This window comes from Oncorhynchus keta, chromosome 19 (assembly GCF_023373465.1).
Source record: "Oncorhynchus keta strain PuntledgeMale-10-30-2019 chromosome 19, Oket_V2, whole genome shotgun sequence".
NCBI classification, from domain to species: Eukaryota; Metazoa; Chordata; class Actinopteri; order Salmoniformes; family Salmonidae; genus Oncorhynchus; species Oncorhynchus keta.
The window spans coordinates 41,303,350-41,325,568 of record NC_068439.1 but is presented as its reverse complement, the minus strand read 5'-3'; the positions used below and the strand labels follow the sequence as shown (position 1 = coordinate 41,325,568).

Here is a 22,219-nt window from a genome sequence, read left to right as displayed (position 1 = left end):
GTGGAGGTGATATGATCCTTGACTAGTCTCTCAAAGCATTTCATGCTGACAGAAGTGAGCACAATGGGATGATAATCATTTAGTTCAGTTACCTTAGCTTTCTTGGGAACAGGAATAATGGTGGCCACATTGAAGCATGTGGGGACAACAGACAGGGATTGATTGAATATGTCTAAACACACCAGCTAGTTGGTCTGCGCATGCTCTGATCTTGTAGCGCATTCGATATGCTGGTCAATTTTAGGTAGCCTTGTTTTCAGATTAGCTTTGTTAAAATCCCAAAATACAGCCTCAGGATATATGGCTTCCAGTTTACATAGAGTCCAGTGAAGTTCTTTCTGGGCAGATGAGGTATCTGCTTGGGGTGGGTGACTATAATCGAAGAGAATTCTCTTGGGGGATAATGCGGTTCGGCATTTGATTGTAAGGAATTCTAGGTCAGGTGAACAAAAGGACTTGAGTTCCTGTATGTTATGATTGCACCATGAATTGTTAATCATAAGGCATACACCCCCACTCTTCTTACCAGAGAGATGTTTGTTTCTGTCGACGCGATGCATGAAGAACCCAAGTGACTGGACCGACTCTGACAACATATCCCGAGTGAGCCATGTTTCCGTGATTCAGAAAATGTTACAATCTCTGATGTCTCTCTGGAAGGCAACTCATGCCCTAATTTCGTCCACCTTGTCTAGAGATTGGACATTGGCGAGTAATGTGCCCAGAAGCGGTGGATGGTGTGCTCTCCTTCTAAGTCTGACCAGTAGTCCGCTCTGTCTGCCTCTCCTGCGGTGACAATGTTTTGGGTCGGCCTCTGGGATTAGATCCCATGTCCAGGGTGGTCCGAACAAAGGATCCGCTTCGGGAAAGTTGTATTACTGGTCGTAATGTTGGTAAGTTGACGTAGCATTTATATCCAATAGTTCTTCCCGGCTGTATGTAATAACACTTGAGATTTTCTGGGCTAACAATGTAATAAATACATAAAAAATAATTACTGCATAGTTTCCTAAGGACCTGAAGAGAGGCGACCATCTCTGTCAGCTCCATCTTGTTCATTTTATTTGTAATGGAAGTGAGAGTCATGATCAACAGCTATCTCGGGAGAATCAAAGAGTTGGAATACAAACTAAATATACAAGGAGCTCCAAAAGTATTGGGATAGTCAAAATGTTTGGTTGTTGTTTTGGCTCTGTACTCCACTTTGGATTTGCAATGATACAATGACTATGAGGTTAAAGTGCAGACTGTCAGCTTAATTTGAGGGAATTTTCATACATATCGGGTCAACCGTTTAGAAAGTACATCACTTTTTGTACATTGCCCCCCCCCCCCCTCCCCCCATTTTAGTGGATTTTAAAAAAAAAAGTATTAATCCAAGTATATATTTTATATCGCCAATGAACATAATGTGACATTTTACATTCCACCAACAAGTGCAAACTGCTGTTCCACGCGATATTTTTGTGTCAGAATTTGTTTATCAGTGCTGCATTCTACTGTTGTCTTTCGTTTTGTTGTTTTTGTCCAATTATTTTTGCTATGCCCCCCCACACACACACACACACATTCTGTCACATTTTGAACGTCTTTGTTTTATCCTTTTCTCTCCATAATCCTTGTTTTATTGCGCTGTGCCCTTGATATATCCTTTGTGTTGCAGTAATTGCTGCTGTAAATCAATGTAAGAGGACTTGAATAGCTGAATTCATTCCAGGGGATTCGTTGTATTGTCAACATGGACGATCGAAAGGAGAAGTTATTCATTGTTTCGTTACGTTATATAGATTTAATTACAATCACAAAACAAACATGGATACATTTAAGATATTGCACTGGAACAAATGATAAGCAACTACAACAAAATGTCAATAAATGCAAGCTGTAATACATTTCAAATCAAATGTTAGTCGTGAAACGCTTACTTACAAGCCCTTAAACCAACAATGCAGTTATGAAAAATCCCCCCAAAACTAAGAAATAAAGTAACAAATAATTAAAGAGCAGCAGTAAAATAACAATAGCGAGGCTATATACAGGGGGTACCGGTACAGAGTCAGTGTGCGGGAGCGTTGTACATGTATTTTTTAGAGTTACTTTAACTTTGATTTAGGCTCTTACCATTGATGTAGTCTAGGCCATTCTCTTATGCATGATTCCTCAACTGTCTGATCTGGGCTAACTACTGTAGCTGAGCCTGCAGATTATTTTACATAACAGACTGATTGATTTCCTGAGCATGTATCCTAGTGTAGGCCACTTTGATGTTATCCAGAATTTACGATGAATTCCACCCGGGACGAAGGGTTGAAGCTTTTCACATCACGTCGGGTAACTCTCATCACCTCAATCCCGACTGTCACCATCACGGTCTGACTGCGGTGACCCCCTTCTCTCCTTATTTCTTCTCTCTCTCTCTTCCAATTAGTGGGACGTAGGGATGAGGGGTGGGTGACCGGCAGACGGGAGTCTTCTTTAAACGCCTTTTATTAGGTCGGCCAATATGGTGTGTGCCACTAACTCCCCTGACGGGATTTAATGTAATTATAGGATTACAGTTGTCGGACAGCACTGCAGCCGGGGAATATTTACTACCAATGGAGGTGTTTTAAGTGTATATACACTGATTCACTGCGAGGTCATCTTTAAATAACGGAACCATATAAACATTATTAATCCTGACTTTTTGACATCGATTAATCAACTACATCGGAAGCTAGATACAGAACAACCTTCGAGGTAGTATCTCGAGCGCATTACGCACGACGGGAGGTACACAGTCGCTCTTCATTCAGCAGATGAAAACTCTCAAACCGACACAGAGGGGGATATAAAGTATTACTGCGGAATACCAAGGATTTGGTAAGTTTGGAGGACGATTTTTTAACATCATTTGCACCCAGGTTTAAAACAAGGAGTGCGAAATTGTGGAGAACGTTTGGAGTGCAAACGTACAGCTATGTGCAGAGGCATAGTGTGCATGTTACAAACCTGTTAAGGATGTGACCCTTTTTTTCAATTTTCGCCTAAAATGGCATACCGAAATCTAACTGCCTGTAGCTCAGGACCTGAAGCAAGGATATGCATATTCTTGATATCATTTGAAATGAAACACTTTGCAGTTTTTGGAAATGTGAAATTAATGTAGGAGAATATAACATATTAGGTCTGGTAAAATATAATACAAAGAAAAAACATAATTTTTTGTACCATCATCTTTGAAATGCAAGAGAAAGGCCATAATGTATTATTCCAGCACAGGGTCAATGTCGATTTTTCACACTAGATGGCAGCAGTGTATGTTACAGGTTTTAGACTGATCCAATGAACCATTGCGTATCGGTTCAAAATATTGTATCAAGACTGCTCAAATGTACCTAAATGGTTTATTAATACATTTTCAAATTTCATAATTGTGTGCTCTCCTCAAACAATAGCATGGTATTATTTCACTGTAATAGCTACTGTAAATTGAACAGTGTAGTTAGATTAACAATAATTTAAGCTCTAGCATTTTAACCCCATTCCTGAAAGCTAAGACTCTCTGGAACATGGACATGCCTTCTGTTTTCCTCTATGGTCAATTTGTCGCACATAAGAATGTAGTTGAATAGCCCTGTCATGGCCCTTCTAAGGACAGCCGTTCCATTCCCTGTTTTAATTAAATGATTCAATTTGTGCAAAATTATGGAATTCACATGCCATTTCTGTTGGCACGGAAATCTCTCCATAATGACTATGCGTCGATGGTATGTTAACTTTTTACGATTAGGGAAAGTAACCATGAGGGGAGGACGAAGCCTGTGTAAAATGTAATCCAGTAAATAGGCTACGTGGTTGAGTTACATAGCCTCTATACATGATGTCATAGAAATATACAAAGTAGACCTGTTAGTAAGCTACATTTCAATAAAAACATCTATTCGGATTTGAAAGCAAAGTGAGTCACAAGGAATATGCTATACAAATGAAATCACAACATATGGTTATTATATTTTTTATGAACATCTTGCTATGTCCTTTTTGACAGAACTGTTGCCAGAGCATCAAACGAGAGGACGATTAGGAATCTTGCCAAAAGCAAAAGCTCTTCTCTGTTATGTCTGTCTCCTCTTTACCGGAATGGAAACAACTCCTGCTGGAGCGAAAGAGGAGGGAGGAGGAGGAGCGAGAGAAGAGAGAAAAAGAGGAGGAGGCCAAACTTGCCAGCATGCCTGTTTGGAAGCGAGGGATCATCCAGAGGAGAAGAATGAAACAGGAGAGTTTCGGGGACAAGGAAAGAGAGGGCCCCCTCCAAATCAAGGAGGGCAGGTCCCCTTCTGATGCTGTGAGTGACCCAGACAGCGCTACACTGGTGCAGCTGGGAAGTGAATCACCACTCAGCCCAGAAGTCACAGGGCCTTGGCTGGATGAAGAGTCTAAACCGCAGAGTCAGGTGTTAAGGGAGACCATCACCCCTGTCCAACAAAATCCATTCATTCGCACGCATGGCGGGTTGAGAAGGGGAAGAGAAGAAGAGATGGCTGGGGAGATGGGCCACGAGAAAGGGAATGAGCAGGAAATAGAAGTAGGGAGAGAGAGGGAAAAGGAGAAGGAAAGAGGCCATGTCAAAGGTCATGATGGGGAGTCTGGGAGGGGAAGAGATATAGAATTAAAACTACAGCGATACAGGGAACGGAGTAGGGGCAGAGAAAGGGACAGAAGTGCCGGAAGAGAAACGAGCCGGGACACCGTGAGAGACAGGGAAAGGGAATGCCCGAGAGGGAGAAAGGAGGAGGAGAGGGAGGAGGGAGACTCAGATCCTCAAAACCCCAAGTACCCCCATCCACTAGTCCCAGGCCTTCGTACCATCAGAGCAGACAACATCATCATTATTGAACAGGACAGAAAGGGCAGTGATGAAAGGAGGGGTAGAAGGAAAGAGTGGGAGAGGGAGGTGATGGAAGAGGAGCAGGAAAAGAGAGACGTAAAGATGGACCTCAAGGAGTTTCTTTCTGGTGGAGGGAGTGTCACGGAGATCCGAGCATCAGAGGTATTGGTCATTAAACCCTTAGCTGGCACTGAGGACTGCAGGAGTGCAAGTCTAAAAGGGGCAGGCAGGGAAGGAGATGGCAAAGAGAAGGGAGAGAGAGAGGCAAAGTGCAATAAAGATGGAAGAAAGGACTGTGAGAGGGGGCTGGAGAGAGAGGTGGCGTGGTTGATGATGAAAGATAAAGAGAGGGAGAACTTGAGGGAGAAAGACCGACCACGAACACACACAGCTTCAGAACAAGAGGATAGGAAATGGGGTGACACAGCTGACAGTATCCACAATGAGAGAAGAGTTAGGGTGAGTGAGCTGCTGAGTAAATTTGGGGAACATACAAAGAAATTCAGGGAACATCCAAAGCCCCCGTCCCGGTCTAAAAGCTCAGATTGTTTCAGCCGGCCTGGCAGGGACAGAGACAATTTTGGTCTGGACGAGGACGATGATGGAGACAGGAGAGGGGAGGAGAAACGTGCAGGATTCAGGGGTGTGCCCAAGCGGTCATTCAGCTTCTCTGACCAGGTGATATGCACAAAGGAGAATGGCATGCAGGATGAGGGGAACCATGATAGGAAGGTGGTGGAGAGGACATGTTCAGACAGGAGGGTGGCGCCTCGGGGAGATGTAGTGGAGGGGGAATGGTCAGAGAGGGGAGGCAAGCAGGGGGGCTGGACCCGGTTTTCAGATAAAGAGCGGGTGGGGAAGCATAGAGAGGGATTCATAAAAACAGACAGGGAGGAAGAGGGGCAGCCTGAGAGACAGCCTGCGTTGGAAAGTAACACAGGGAAAGAGACTGACCATGGGGTCGAGATTGTAACACGAGTGGAGTTAGAATATCGTAACACGGGGACAGAGGAACTAACACAGAATAGGTGTGAGGAGGCAGGGTTTACAAGGGCCTCAGTTAAAAACACAGAGGCCTCATTTGCGCAAGGAGTGCCCATCAAACACGATGGGCGAGAGAGAGCAGTGGAAAGAGAGGTAAAGCGAATGACAGAAGAAAGAGAGAGAGGGATGGAGAGGGCGAGGAGCACAGAGAGAGAGGTGGTGGTTGGAAGACAGGCAGAACCTCAAGTTAGGGACAGAAGGGGGTCAGAAGCCATTAGAAGAGGATCAGATGCAAGGGATGCCAAGAGGATGTCAGAAGTAAGGGACTGCACAATGTCAGTTGAAACAACTCAGCAAAACTGTGTGATCACCCTCTCTGTAGACAGAGCCAGTCCTCCTCAGTCTGTCGAAAGCCATTACAGACGTGTCTCAGCATTGACAGAGTGTTCAACCACCTTGCTCAGCGCTGTGGCACACAGAGGAACAGATTGGCGTAGTAGTCAAGGAGCGCCAGGGAACCATTCAACCCAGTCAGCACTATCACAGCACCCGGGGGAACTTATCAACAAGACAGGGAGAGTCGGAGAGACAGCCAACGAACTTGACAATCACAAAGGGACCCAATCATTAACTCAGGATCGCAAACGTGTGACGAGGGAGGACACAGAGAATGTGAGAGGGAGCAAAGCTTACAGGGTGCCAAGTGAGGTGAGCAAGGAGAGCGCACACTCACCTGGCACACACGTGCACAGCCACGTCTGCCCCGAAATGTCCGTCCAGGAAGTGACCCCTGAGTCTCCCAAGTCTCCAAAGCACGTTGCCACAGTTGGAATCCCTCCAACGCTACTTGAGCGACACATACCCAGGACAGTGTTCTACGGTGTGGGGGAGGTATTAGAGAACAAAAGGCCAAGCCTCCAAAGCGACGACGACCAGAGCTGCGAAGGAGAGGGAGGGAAAGGTGTGGAGAGGCGGGATAGTTGGAGGATCGGCAAGCCTTTGTCTCGTATCGAATCCCTGCGAGAGAAAATCCGGCAGAGGGAGAAGGAGAAGGAGAGGCTGAGGAACACGGAGGGAGCGGTAGCAACGGGGGATGATGGAGATGCGACTGAGGGAATGAAAAGGGCTGGGACTAGAAGGGTTAGAAGAGCTTCAAGTTCAGATAGGTGTGATGAAGGAGAGAGGGGGGACGAAATGGGGCGAGAGAGACAGAGACAGGAAGGCTCTGCACAGCAGACAACATCCACTCAGTTTTACGTCACACAGGAAGCGAGCGTGTCAAAAGCCGACCCTGAGCTTCCTGTTCCTCTCTCATTCTCGCAATCTGTCAAAGGAGAGGAAGAAAGCGATCACACGATCGAGAGAGAGGAAGATCCAATAAAACATGTAGTAGATGAGTTACGGTGTGACAGGGGTCGGCAGAGAAAACAGGACACCAGAGGCAGAGGAGGAGAAGTAGGAGAGGATAAACTCTCGGAGGAAGAGGACAGGTTGCATTATCTGCCTCCTTCACCCTCTCCTTCACCCTCAGACTCTTTCTCCCCCTCTCTTGCTGAGATGAGCCGGATCTATAACCTGAAAACAGTGGGGTCCAGGACGGCGGTGTGCATGAGTGAGAGGACCGTGGATAGGCCTATCCCTATACATGCACCCAACGTACAGTCCCGCATATCAGCAGAACAACAGGAGCCAAGCAGTCTGGAGAGATCCGTTGGGATGCTGACACAGAAGCAGCTGTGGGGTGGTGGTGGGGCATCTGGAAATAAGGCCTCTTGTGATGAGAATTCCGGACTTCAGAAAATACAGCGTCAGGTGGAACAGCTTCAGTTGCGAGAACAACAGGAAGTACAGAGACTATCACACGATGACAACGCAGCACAGTCGACTTTTAGTAAAAAAACGAATTTGAAAGCTAAAGAGTCTGAAGCTCAGCAAAGCACAAGGATATCACACAACCAGCCTAATAAGGAACCTCAACAGATGCATCCGAGGCAAAAGGACCAGCAAACACCTCTAAATCCCAGAAAATGTCAGTCTAATCCGCAGTTGCACTCTGAAAGGCCTCCTCAACCCAATCGTGCCCGATCCATTACCATCAACTCCAGATCTCTCCTGACCCCCTCTCCTGAGAACTCATTACACCCAGACCAGGGAGTCCCGCCCAGCACATCATCCTCCCCATGCTCACCCTCCCCACCCCAGTCCCCCTCCGTCTCCCCCCCCCCTTCACCTTCTCCGATCCATTTCACCATCAGAACAGGCTCTGGAGGCCAGCAGGCCAAGAGGGGCACCACCATCACCATCACCCCAAGGAAGCCTGTTGGAGGGGCAGCCGTGGAATCGGTTTCAGTATCCTCAGGACCCTCAGTCAAGACGTCTACCAAGTCCCAGATGCCTGTCCTAACCGAGATAGTGGAGAGAGGCAAGAAGAGATACCCCACTACGGAGGAGATCGAAGTGATCGGCGGATATCAGAACCTGGATAAGTCTTGCCTGGTCAAGACTCCCAAAGGGAATCCCAAAGGGGTGAGTGTAGTGGGGTCATATGCCTGCAAATTGTATTGATGATGTATCAAATCAAATCAAATGTATGTATGTATAAAGCCCTTCTTGGATCAGCTGTTGTCACAAAGTGCTGTACAGAAACCCAGCCTAAAACCCCAAACAGCAAGCAATGCAGGTGTAGAAGCACAGTGGCTAGGAAAAACTCCCTAGAAAGGCCTCTTGTAGTGATGATTATATCTTGTGGTGATGATCATGGATCCTCTCCCCTAAGGTTGGATTTAATAAAGACCAAAAAACAAACAAACAAAAAAATAGCAGAAAATGGCTTCAATAGACTATCAATATGTTATGGGTGTACTGTGACTATCAGAAAACTTCACCTCCTCCCTGCCTGCCTCCATTTGAACCTCCAGTCCCCAGAATGCCCCCCCATCATCATGTAGAATCCCCTTTCGCTAGTATTAGTACATCCCGTTTGATTGCACTGAGGAGTTAGAACACGTCGACTGAGCTAAGCCTGTTAAAGCCTTATCAAGCACGACATCATGATTCTCAGCTGTAAAGTCACCTACTAGTAGCGGTGGCTCTGGTCTCGTTTAGTAATAAACAAATTATAAACCCTGTGTAAATCATTTGTTAGGGTAACTGTAATGTCTAGTGCTAACAGTCGATTTCAAATGAGCATTCATGTAACACTTGAGAGAGCAGAAAAAGTGGAGAGGAAACCACAATGACAGAGCCACTCAGCCAGAGGACTCCTCCTCCTCCCTATCTCTTTCTGTCTGTCTAACTTGAAGTTTTGCAGAGAGGAGCTATGTGGGTTGTGACTCAATCGTCACTTCTTTCTGTTTCATCTAGAAAGACAAGTTATCCCACAATAGATTCATTGCCCCCCCCCCCCTCTCCCCATTGCAACATCCTTTTTGTGCAATGAAATGAAAACAGTCGGAGCAATAGCCTGCTAGAGAGATGTTGCTTCTGAAATGGCTCCCTATCCTCTACAATGGCACCCTATCCCCCATGGGCCCTGGCCAAAAGTAGTGCACTACATATGGAATGGGGCACCATTTCAGACACGGACAGAGTCTTTTGGAGTACTTTAATTAGGACACCTCCATAACAAAGTGGCTCATCAGAGCAGAACTAAAGACCAGGCTTGGCAGTCTCCCCACACGAATGGAGCTTTAGAATGGGAAGAACGGGAAAGTTAAAATGGGATACCTAGACAGTTGTACAGCTGAATACCTTCAACTGAAATGTGTCTTCCGCATTTAACCCAACCCCTCTGAATAAGAGAGGTGCGGGAGTCTGGTGTAATCTGTTTATATAGCGAGGTAGACGAGAATATGCATAATTAGAGCAATTACGGTATACAGTATACACTGAGTATACAAAACATTAAGGACACCTGCTCTTTCCATGACATAGACTGACCAGGTTAATCCAGGTGAAAGCTATGATTCCTTATTGAAGTCACTTGATAAATCCACTTCAATCGTTGTAAATGAAGGGTAAGAGACAGAGTAAAGAACCATTTTTAAGCCTTGAGACAATTAAGACATGCCATTTAAAGGGTGAATGGGAAAGACAAAATAGTTAAGTGTCTTTGAACAGGGTATGGTAGTAGGTAGCAGGTGCACCATTTTTTTGTCAAGAACTGCAATGCTGCTGGGTTTTTCACGCTCAACAGTTTCCCGTGTGTATCAAGAATGGCCCACCACCCAAAGGAAGTCCAGCCAACTTGACAGAACTGTGGGAAGCATTGGATTCAACTTGGGCCAGCATCCCTGTGGAACGCTATCGACACCTTGTAGAGTCCATGCCACGTCAAATTGAGGCTGTTCTGAGGGCAAAAGGGGTGGTTCCTAATGTTTGGTATACTCAGTGTATATCTATTGTTAAACACTTAATCCTTTATGGCTTATGTGCAGTACTTTACTCAGACAGCATGATTTTTTATATAAAACACTTTGCTATTGTATAGGCATTTAGCTTATCAGCCTATTTTTTTCATCTAATTTTCTGTACATAATGCAAGATGCTACACAGATCCTTGGCCTGAGTCACACCATTGCATTGCAGGTTACTCCCTCTGACAGATCCTGTCTTTCAATGAGTCTGCCCTTGTTGCCTTTCCGACAAGTCTTCCTTTGTATTTTCCTGTTTCTGCTGAGTTTGTTTTGCTGCATTGGAATTTTGGCAAACACTTTTGACAACGTTGACCTCTTGGCATATGACAGCAGCATTTGCCAATGTCATCCTTCCAAGTCTTGTTGGAAATTTAGGCTAAGGAATTAATGATTGACTTGTTCATTTAGCCATGGCAGTAAAGTTGAGGAAGCTCTCACCATGTTTATTGTATAGTTTTCGCAACATCGACTATTGATACTGTCCTACTGTAACCTAATTTCCCATTTAAAAATTGTCATCGGGCCCAAATTTGGTGCGATTGAAGAGGAACAGTCTCTCATTTGTCAGTGAAACAGGAGGGTGGGGTTAAAGAGAAGTGGAGTGAGGGGAAACTCAACAACCTTGTGACTCCCTAGCCGAGACACTGCATGACCGAGTCCCAAATGGCATCCTATTCCTTACATAGTGCACTACTTTTCACCAGTGCCCTATGGGCCCTGGTCAAAAGTAGTGCACTATACAGAGAAAGGGGTGACATTTTGGACCTATCACTGGATATTTCCTCTTTCAGGCCTGTTTACTTCCTCTGAACGATAGAGACAGAGAAATAGCAAATATAGGGGGGTAAGATGTCTATTTCACCAGCCACATTGGAGGGTGGTCAGGGCTACATAGTGCGAGCATTTCACTTGCATTTGTGAATAAAAAGAATCAAGTATGATAACATTTATAGTAAAATAAGTACACTGAACAAAAATATAAATGCAACATGTAAAGTGTTGGTTCTATGTTTCATGAGCTGAAATAAAAGATCCCAGACATATTCCATATGCACAAAAAGCTTATTCCTCAAAAATCCCTGTTAGTGAGCAATTCTCCTTTGCCAAGATAATCCATCCACCTGACGGGTGTGGAATATCAAGAAGCTGATTAAACAGCATGATCATTACACAGGTGCAGCTTGTGCTGGGGACAATAAAAGTCTTAAATGTACAGTTTTGTCACACAACACAATGCTACAGATGTCTCAAGTTTTGAGGGAGTGTGCAATTGGCATGCTGACTTCAGGAATGTCCACCAGAGCTGTTGTCAGAAAATGTCATGTTAATTTCTCTACCATAGGCCTCCTCCAACGTCATTTTAGAGAATTTGGCAGTACGTCCAACCGGCCTCACAACTGCAGACCATGTGTATGGCGTTGTGTTGGCGAGGGGTTTAAGTATGTCAACATTGTGAACAGAGTGCCCCATGGTGGCTGTGGGGTTATGGTATGGGCAGGCATAAACTATAGACAATGAACACAATTGCAATTTATCGACTGCAATTTGAATTGCAGTCGATACCCGGGGTAGGTTGTGCCAAGAGACCACTTTTTTTGGACAAGCCATGTTTTCAAAACTATTATGTTTACATGAATTCTGATTATTTCGAGGGATACAGAACATCCTGAAATATATGTAGATACAGTTGAAGTCAGAAGTTTACATACACCTTAGCTAAATACATTTGAACTAAACCATTTCTTACATTTAATCCTAGTAAAATTTTAGGTCAGTTAGGATCACCACTTTATTTTAATAAAATAAAATGTCAGAATAATAGTAGAGAAAATTATTTCTTTCTTTCATCACATTCCCAGTGGGTCAAAAGTTTACATACACTCAATTAGTATTTGGTAGCATTGCCTTTAAATTGTTTAACTTGTGTCAAACATTTCGGGGAGCCTTCCACAAACTTCCCACAATAAGTTGAGTGAATTTTGGCCCATACCTCCTGACAGAGCTGGTGAAAATGAGCCAGGTTTGTTGGCCTCCTTGCTCGCACAAGCTTTTTCAGTTCAGCCGACACATTTTCTATAGGATTGAGGTCAGGGCTTTGTGATGGCCACTCCAAATACCTTGACTTGTTGTCCTTAAACCAATTTGCCACAACTTTGGAAGTATGCATGGGGTCATTGTCCATTTGGAAGACCCATTTGCGACCAAGCTTTGAATATGTCTGGGATCCTGACTGATGTCTTGAGATGTTGCTTCAATATATCCACATAATTTTACTTCCTCATGAAGCCATCTATTTTGTGAAGTGCACCAGCCCCTCCTGCAGCAAAGCACCCACACAACATGATGCTGCCACCCTCGTGCTTCACGGTTGGGATGGTGTTCTTCGGCTTGCAAGCCTCCCCCTTTTTCCTCCAAACATAACGATGGTCATTATGGCCAAATAGTTATATTTTTGTTTCATCAGACCAGAGGACATTTCTCCAAAAAGTATGATCTTTGTCCCCATGTGCAGTTGCAAACCGTAATCTGGCTTTTTTATGCTGGTTTTGGAGCAGTGGCTCCATCCTTGCTGAGCGGCCTTTCAGGTTATGTCGACATAGGACTCGTTTTACTGTGGATATTGATACTTTGTACCTGTTTTCTCCAGCATCTTCAAAGGGTTCTTTGCTGTTGTTCTGCGATTGATTTGCACTTTTCGCCCCAAAGTACGTTCATCTCTAGGAGACAGAAGGCGTCTCCTTCCTCAGCGGTATGATGGCTGCGTGGTCCCATGGTGTTAATACTTGCGTACTATTGTTTGTACAGATTAATGTGGTACCTTCAGGTGTTTGGAAATTGCTCCCAAGGATGAACCAGGCTTGTGGAGGTCCACAATTATTTTTCTGAGGTCTTGGCTTATTTCTTTTGAGTTTCCCATGATGTCAAGCAAAGAGGCACTGAGTTTAAAGGTAGCCCTTGAAATACATCTACAGGTACACCTCCAATGATGTCAATTAGCCTATCAGAAGCTTCTAAAGCCATGACATAATTTTCTGGAATTTTCCAAGCTGTTCAAAGGCACAGTCAACTTAGTGTATGTAAACTTCTGACCCACTGGAATTGTGATACAGTGAATTATAAGTGAAATAATCTGTCTTTAAACAATTGTTGGAAAAATGACTGTGTCATGCACAAAGTAGATGTTCTGACCGACTTGCCAAAACTATAGTTTATTAACAAGGAATTTGTGGTTGAGGGGTCGAAAAACCATTTTTAATGACTCCAACCTAAGTGTATGTAAACTTCTGACTGTATATTATTTAGAAAGAACATTATATTTCCCTTGATGTAGTGATGCTGAAAGTAAAAAATTGCTCGACATACCCCACTCTGCCCAAAATACATTTTGTGTTTGAAAGAATAAATGATGCAGTGTTGTTTATTAAACGACTATGCTGTAGGATGTGGATTATTCCTCATCATGACTCCCTTTCATGATAATCAGTGCTGTAACTGAATGGACAGATACTACGACCGATCTTCCAAGTACATCCAAACCTAATTGGATGCATTATTATACATACTTCCATTTACAAAATAGCCCACAACACTCTACTCAACAAATTGGATGCAGTCTATCACAGTGCCATCCGTTTTGTCACCAAAGCCCCATATACTACCCACCACTGCGACCTGTATGCTCTCGTTGGCTGGCCCTCGCTTCATACTCACCGCCAAACCCACTGGCTCCAGGTCATCTACAAGTCTCTGCTAGGTAAAGCCCCGCCTTATCTCAGCTCACTGGTCACCATAGCAGCACCCACCCGCGGCACGCACCCCAGCAGGTATATCTCACTGGTCATCCCCAAAGCCAATTCTTCCTTTTGCCGCCTTCCTTCCAGTTCTCTTCTGCCAATGACTGGAACGAACTGCAAAAATGACTGAAGCTGGAGTCTCATATCTCATATCTTTTTCTACAGTATTATTGACTGTATGTTTGTTTATCCCATGTATAACTCTGTGTTGTTGTATGTGTCAAACTGCTTTGCTTTATCTTGGCCAGGTCGCAGTTGTAAATGAGAACTTACTCTCAACTAGCCTACCTGGTTAAGTAAAGGTGATATAAAAACTCAGTCCACACTGAGTAATGAGAAAACCCCCCAAAATTGTTTCCTTTGTGTCAGTTCGGGACCTAATCCTGTAATATACTCATAGCGGTTAAGCACAGCTCTCATTTACTATAGTCGTCCTGCTGTAACCCTTTCGTAGCCTATTGGTGCTTCCTGGCCACCTGTTGCTCACGTTGCTGAGACTGTTTGACGTCAGCTCATCTTACAGAGGGGGGTGACTTACGCTCTCCTCGTCATCCTTGTTCAGATCCTCTGTCTCCCCTCTCTTCAATCCCAAGGCTCCCTTGTCATACAGTATCTCCTTCTCTCAAACTAGACCGAGGTACCATTCTCATAGACAGTGGCTGCCCCACATGTTGTGTCAGACATTTTTACGAGTATTTGTAAAGGTTCCGATGTGACTGTGGTGATTAGTGATTGGCACAGTGTGCTTCCTTTCTTCCTCTCTCTCTCTCTCTGGTTCTCTGTCTCTCCTCCATGTTCTCCCCTGCTGTGTTAGCCTGGGTCAATCAGTTCAGTCAGGGATTAACCTTCTGGGTCTGAGCTTGATTCGTCCAACGTCTCTCACACCAGGTTATTATCGGGAGTGTATGGTCAGTCAGTTTGTGGTGAATATAAATGCACTACGGTATATATGTACTACACCAACCTGTAATATAATGTACTATAAAAACCTATAATATAATGTACGAGGCAGAGGCCAGGTTTTCCTACTGTTCGGTGCAGGCAGCAATGTTATTTACACCAAAATAATCTCTCATATCCGTGCTAAGTAAACAAATTGTAGGTTTACATACATTTTTGTCAGGAAGGGACTGACTCAGTACAACTTAATCATGCCGTTTTAATGGGTGCCTTCCACATCACCCTTTCATACTAAATAAGGGCAAAAATGGGAAAGTACAGGTTATTTCTTGCTATTAATTGTTCTTGAAGCATGTCCATCCTGATTAAGTAACACTGCAATGTGGTCAGGCTGTCTGTAAGGGTGTGTCTCTATTGGGTGCACTGTACTAAGCCTCTCTCCTGTATCTGTCTTGTCCGCCCCCTCCAGGTGAAGGTGTGTTTCGACGAGACCCAGCTGGAGCAGGTTTTTGAATACCCATCAGAGGCCTCTATGATAGCCTTTAACCCCTACCCCATACCAGGTCAGGAGAAAGGGAAGGAGGATGAGGTGCAGGAGGAAGAGGAGGAGGAGGAGGAGAGAGGAGTGTTTGTGTCCGGGAGCAGCAGGAACGTGGGAGCAGCGGCTGGCCTGAGAGTGCTGAGAATAGGTCAGTATATGTCACTCCCTTCCATTTAGCTGAATACCTGCATACACAGGGTGTATTCATTAGTGCAACCCGTAGCAAAACATTCTGCAATGGACAACTTTTTTGCAACAAACCAAGCATTTCTTATTGGACAAGTTCAGCTTAGTCCCTCTCCATTTTCGTCCATTTGCATCCGTTTGGTTCCTAGTGAATACACCCCTCAGTTAGTCATAAAATGGGGTTGTCCATTCCATACCTGTATCTGAATTGTGTCTCATAACTCCTCTTTATCTCTCCATTTTACAGATGAGTCTTGCCATCGGTAGACGTCAGCTCGCCAAATAGCCCAAGTGATGTTTCATATTAGATTTTTGTTTCCTGTATTTTGTTTATTTAAAATGATATAATTAATGTTGGTAATCTTTTTTGATGTTCAATGTTTTATTTTACTTAGGGTCAGGGACTATTGGTTTTGAATTTTTAAAATGATGGTTTTGAGCAGTTTATGAGTTGAATGATGGCGCATGTAGCGGAACCTGACTGGACTTTTTATTTTACTTCTCTATTTCAAGGTAGAAGTGCAAAGGATATATGAAAGCACAGTACATATTGTAGCCTATAAGTTTGAATATATAAAAGTGTATGTCAATGCAAGTTAGTGGATTACTACAAAAGTATTGTAAAAGGGTCCGGTCAGTTTAGTTTTATTTGGCTTAGTTCAACAACACAATGGCCCTACTGTATATAAACGTTGCATCAGCACTGTAACGATTCAGGCTGCATTCCCTCTAGGGCACTACTTTTGACCGGAGCCCTATGGGCCCTGGTCAAAAGTAGTGCACTATAAAAGGATTAGGATGTCATTTTGGACGTATTCTCAGTGACGCTTATATCATCTGGTCCCTGTGCCTGCTTGATTTGCTCATACAGATGATATAAAGATCAGGTCATCCACAAGTCCAAGATATATTTTGAGTCTTGTGAACATCCCTCATCTGTACAGTGCCTTCAGAAAGTATTCATACACCTGGACTTATTCCACATTTTGTTGTGCTAAAGCCTAAATTCAAAATTGATTAAATCAATGTTATTTCTCACCCATCTACACACAATAGCCCATAATGACAAAGTGAAAACATTTATTTTTATTTTTACATTTTACATCTAATTTACACGTATTCATTCACACCCCAGAGCCAATACATCCAGCTCTTTCAAGTTGTTTGTTAATCATTGCTAGAAAGTCATTTTCAAGTCCTGCCATAGATCTTCAACCCTATTTAAGTCAAAACTGTATCTAGGCCATTCAGGAACATTCAATGCCGTCTTGGTAAGCAACTCCAGTGTATATTTGGCCTTGTGTTTTAGGTTATTGATTCAGAGGGAATGGGTTAAATGCAGAAGACGCATTTCAGTTGAATGCATTCAGTTATGCAACTGAGTAGATATCCCCTTTCCCTTATTGTCCTGCTGAAATGTGAATTTGTCTTCCAGTGTCTGTTTGAAAGCAGACTGAACCAGGTTTTCTTCTAGGATGTTGGTTGTGCTTAGGTCTATTCCATTTAATTTGATGAAAAAATATTTAAAAACTCCTTAGTCCTTTCCAATGACAACCATATCCATAACATGATGCAGCCACCACCATGCTTGAAAATATGAAGAGTGGTACTCAGTGATGTGTTGTGCCTTATGGCATTGCATGTTTTGGGATATCTTTATTCTGTATAGGCTTCCTTCTTTTAACCTTTATTTAACTAGGCAACAGTTCACTCTGTCATTTAGGTTAATATTGTGGAGTAACTACAATGTTGTTGATCCATTCTCAGTTTTCTCCTGTCACAGCCATTCAACTCTGTAACTGTTTTAAAGTCAGAATTGGTCTCATGGTGAAATCCCTGAGCAGTATTTTCTATTAAAATTGTTTTAATAATAATTTCAAACATAATTTCAATTTGACATTAAATGAGGTATTTTGTGTAGGCCAGCGACATAAGATCTCAATTTTAAATTCAGGTTGTAACACAACAAAATGCGGAAAAAGTCGAGGGGTGTAAATGCTTTCTGAAGGCACAGTCGTTTCTGGCAAACCATGGCTATATGTAACATGATGACAATTAACTTTTGTTCAATTACGGTTTCTGTTTGAACCACAAAGTGGATTTAAGCGAGACTTAATGCACATGATTGAAAAACCTGACGATACATGATGGAATGATCACCATTACAAGTTTTTATTTTTAACCACTAGTGGAATTAATGTGGTAGGATGAAAAACAGTAGTCTATGTACTGTATCTATAGTACTTTGACTGTATAGTTTTGAATGGAAAAGGTATTATGTTTGGGTCTCTGGTGTTATTATGTAAGACTACATACAGCACATGTGTGATATGGGTGGGGAAAAAAGACCATGATTTTCAGACATTTTAATATATAGAATGGTCCTTTGGAGTATGGATTGTTGACGTATATTTGACATTTGTATATAAAAGCATAATTGACCAATAATTAATCAAAGTTGACGGTTTGGCCTTACCCAGGTCTCCTTTAAGACTCCCTAATGATTTATCTGTAGGTGCTACAAAGAAAACATTGGTGTCATAGGAAGCTTCACCGCTTGCTTTGTAATTTGAGTAGCATTTTGTTTTCAATAACAATATTCTTATTAATTTATGAATATTGAAAAAAAAAATGATTTAGCAAAATGTTTAATATATTGTTGAACGTAATATACTCTACGGACATATCAAAGTTCCAGAGTGGGATCTCTGCTATTTTTAGAGTTATGATCCAATTTGTAACAGAGTGAATGTGAAAATGGATTCAAAATGGTCACCCTCTTCTGGTGATTTGCCGGATGTACAATACATTAAAATATTAGCCAAATTCAAATTGTATGTTTCAATATTTATGTTTATATTTTTCAATATTCATTCATTAATAGGAAAATTGTTATTGAAATCAAAATGCATCTCATGTTGCAGAGCAAGCGGCAACGCTTCATATTACACCAAGTTTGGCTTTATGGAGTCTTAAAGGAGGCCTGGGTAAGTCCAAAATGTAATAAATATGCCAACTTGTATTATTTCTCAATTAAGCTTTAGATACAAATGTCAACAATACTTCCTCCAAAAGGACCATTCTATGGATTAAATTAAGTGAAAATCCCCCAAATCATGGTATTTTTGTTGGTCCTAGTTCGTGACGAATCACCCGCATCCAAAATGAGGGCACAAATGTTATCATGGTTCCATGAGATGCTGTAATCTCAATTTTAGGTGCTCTTTTTTATGTGAAAGAATCTATCTGAAGAATATCATATATATGGTATATCTGATTTATGCTCCCATGTGATGTGTGCAATTTTGATACTTTGTTTTATTCTTTATGTTTTCTATTGCGGTCGAAGAAGCTGGCTTCAAGAGAGAAAAACATCTAATAAATGATTTGAAATTAAAAGTGGCATGATGGGTTGTGTAGATGTGACTATGCATACATTTATGTTTCAATTATATTTTGCGAGTATGAGATATTTTTATGTCAGGGCCAACATTGTTCCTGTTCCCAAGAAAGCTACACTAACTGAGCTAAACGACTACCGCCCGTAGCACTCACTTCCGTCATCATGAAGTCCTTTGAGAGACTAGTCAAGGACCATATCACCTCCACCCTACCTGACACCCTAGACCCACTCCAATTTGCTTACCGCCCCAATAGGTCCACAGACGACGCAATCAAAACCACACTGCACACGGCCCTAACCCATCTGGACAAGAGGAATACCTATGTGAGAATGTTGTTCATCGACTACAGCTCAGCATTTAACACCATAGTACCCTCCAAACTCGTCATCAAGCTCGAGACCCTGGGTCTCGACACCGCCCTGTGCAACTGGGTACTGGACTTCCTGACGGGCCACCCCCAGGTGGTGTGGGTAGGTAACAACATCTCCACCCCGCTGATCCTCAACACTGGGGCCCCACAAGGGTGCGTTCTGAGCCCTCTCCTGTACTCCCTGTTCACCCACGACTGCGTGACCATGCACACCTCCAACTCAATCATCAAGTTTGCAGACGACACTACAGTGGTGGGCTTGATTACCAACAACGACGAGACGGTCTACAGGGAGGAGGTGAGGGCCCCCGGAGTGTGGTGTCAGGAAAATAACCTCACACTCAACGTCAACAAAACAAAGGAGATGATCGTGGACTTCAGGAAACAGCAGAGGGAGCACCCCCCTATCCACATCGACAGAACAGTAGTGGAGAGGGTAGAACGTTTAAAGTTCCTCGGCGTACACATCACGGACAAACTGAAATGGTCCACCCACACAGACAGCGTGGTGAAGAGGCCTCAGAAGGCTGAAGAAATTCGGCTTGTCACCAAAAGCACTTATCAACTTTTACAGATGCACAATCGAGAGCATCCTGTCGGGCTGTATCACCGCCTGGTACGGCAGCTGCTCCGCCCACAACCGTAAGGCTCTCCAGAGGGTGGTGAGGTCTGCACAACGCATCACCGGGGGCAAACTACCTGCCCTCCAGGACACCTACACCACCCGATGTCACAGGAAGGCCATAAAGATCATCAAGGACAACAACCACTCGAGCCACTGCCTGTTCACCCCGCTATCATCTAGAAGGCGAGGTCAGTACAGGTGCATCAGAGCAGGGAGCGAGAGACTGAAAAACAGCTTCTATCTCAAGGCCATCAGACTGTTAAACAGCCACCACTAACATTAAGTGGCTGCTGCCATACATGTAAAAAAATGTATCACTAGCCACTTTAAACAATGCCACTTAATATAATGTTTACATACCCTACATTACTCATCTCATATGTGTATACTGTACTCGATACCATCTACTATTGCCTATGCCGTTCTGTACCGTCACTCATTCATATATCTTTATGTACATATTCTTCATCCCTTTCCCTTTAGCTGTTGTGAAATTGTTAGGTTAGATTACTCGTTGGTTATTACTGCATAGTCGGAACTAGAAGCACAAGCATTTCGCTACACTCACTGGACTGCCGCAATAATTTACAGTTACAGAGCAGAGGTTACAGTGTTGCTGTCCAGACCAATTATGTATATACACACTGGATTACTGATGCTGTGTATTGAGTTATTAAAGTGACTTATGCATAGATAATAACAGAGAGTAGCAGCAGCATAAAAAGAGGGGGCAATGCAAATATTCTGGGCAGCCATTTGATTAGATATTCAGTAGTCTTATTTTTATTTTTTTCACACTTTATTTAACCAGGTAGGCTAGTTAACTGAACACTGATGTGTCATCGGCAAAACTTAATGGTGGTGTTGGAGTCGTGCATTTGTAGTTCATTATGGTATTTGTAGTTCTTTATAATAGCCATAATAGTAGTTAGCATTTCATTTGGGGGGGGGGGTAAATATAGGCAAATATTACATTTACATTTACATTTAAGTCATTTAGCAGACGCTCTTATCCAGAGCGACTTACAAATTGGTGCATTCACCTTATGACATCCAGTAGAACAGTCACTTTACAATAGTGCATCTAAATCTTAAAGGGGGGGTGAAGGATTACTTATCCTATCCTAGGTATTCCTTAAAGAGGTGGGGTTTCAGGTGTCAAAATATATTGATAAAAGTCACCTTGTCCTAATGATATTTACACAGTTATCAAAACGTCACGCCAGGATAAGCTTACTATTAATGTTAAAAGTCATAGGTGTTACCCCATACAGTTGGGGGCGTCAATACACCATAGTTGGGTGTAGTTATTCCTATAACACCACCGAATAAGAAGAACATTCTCTGAGCCACACTTACAGTCCAGTTGGAGGCGGTAATGCACCTTAAAGTTGGTTGCCAACCGCCATATAAAATCCACAGAAGAAGAAGAAGAAGCAGTAAAACGTGTGAGTAGCTTCAAAGATTTTGTAAGTAAAGCAAGATAGACCACAGCCTGTCATTTCCAATGTGAACAAATGAGTCATAGCGGGCAGAACAAGCAAGTAGGTGGGCAGAAGCACGAGCTAGCGTGATCCCATTGCCGTGTTCTAGCATACATCTGCATATGTCCGTTAGGAAACGCCTATCCTGAAGTGCGCGTGTGCAATAACTCAATTCACCTTTGTGCAACAACGCGAGTTAAAAAAAACTTTTGCAAAGGGTGAAGTCTACAAATCGTAGTCCACTCTTTTCATAGCATATTTTAGTTTTGGGAACATAACTGTATTGAAATCAAATGTTTCATCGATTACAACATTTGCAGAATGTCAGCCAAAATCCATCTCGTTCCAATCAATTCAATTCAAGGGCTTTATTGGCATGGGAAACATGTGTTAACATTGCCAAAGCAAGTGAGGTAGACAACATACAAAGTTAATATATAAAGTGAAAAACAACAAAAATTAACAGTAAACATTACACATACAACAGTTTCAAAACAGTAAAGACATTACAAATGTCATATTATATATATATATATATGTAAATACAACCCATATTTATGCTTATTTATTTTATCTTGTGTCCTTTAACTATTTGTACATTGTATATATATATATATATATATATATATATATATATATATATATA

General features: G+C 42.8%; 1 protein-coding gene across 1 annotated transcript; it reads left to right on the top strand.

The window, feature by feature from the left end:
• Positions 1-1,787: 1,787 nt before the first annotated feature.
• On the top strand, positions 1,788-17,558 carry ppp1r18 (protein phosphatase 1, regulatory subunit 18). The gene is made up of 4 exons (XM_035793520.2): positions 1,788-2,862; positions 4,031-8,380; positions 15,433-15,652; positions 15,938-17,558. Exons 2-4 carry the CDS (start codon positions 4,100-4,102, stop codon positions 15,955-15,957), a joined length of 4,521 nt encoding a protein of 1,506 aa, XP_035649413.1. The 5' UTR covers positions 1,788-2,862; positions 4,031-4,099; the 3' UTR covers positions 15,958-17,558.
• The last annotated feature ends 4,661 nt before the right edge of the window (positions 17,559-22,219 follow it).

What these genes read in the sequence shown, in the direction of transcription:
- ppp1r18 (XM_035793520.2), top strand. Translation starts at nt 4,100, where the DNA reads ATGTCTGTCTCCTCTTTACCGGAATGGAAACAACTCCTGCTGGAGCGA. An exon ending in CCAAAGGGAATCCCAAAGGG is followed by an intron (nt 8,381 to 15,432) that starts GTGAGTGTAGTG and finishes CGCCCCCTCCAG; the next exon opens with GTGAAGGTGTGTTTCGACGA. An exon ending in CCTGAGAGTGCTGAGAATAG is followed by an intron (nt 15,653 to 15,937) that starts GTCAGTATATGT and finishes TCCATTTTACAG; the next exon opens with ATGAGTCTTGCCATCGGTAG.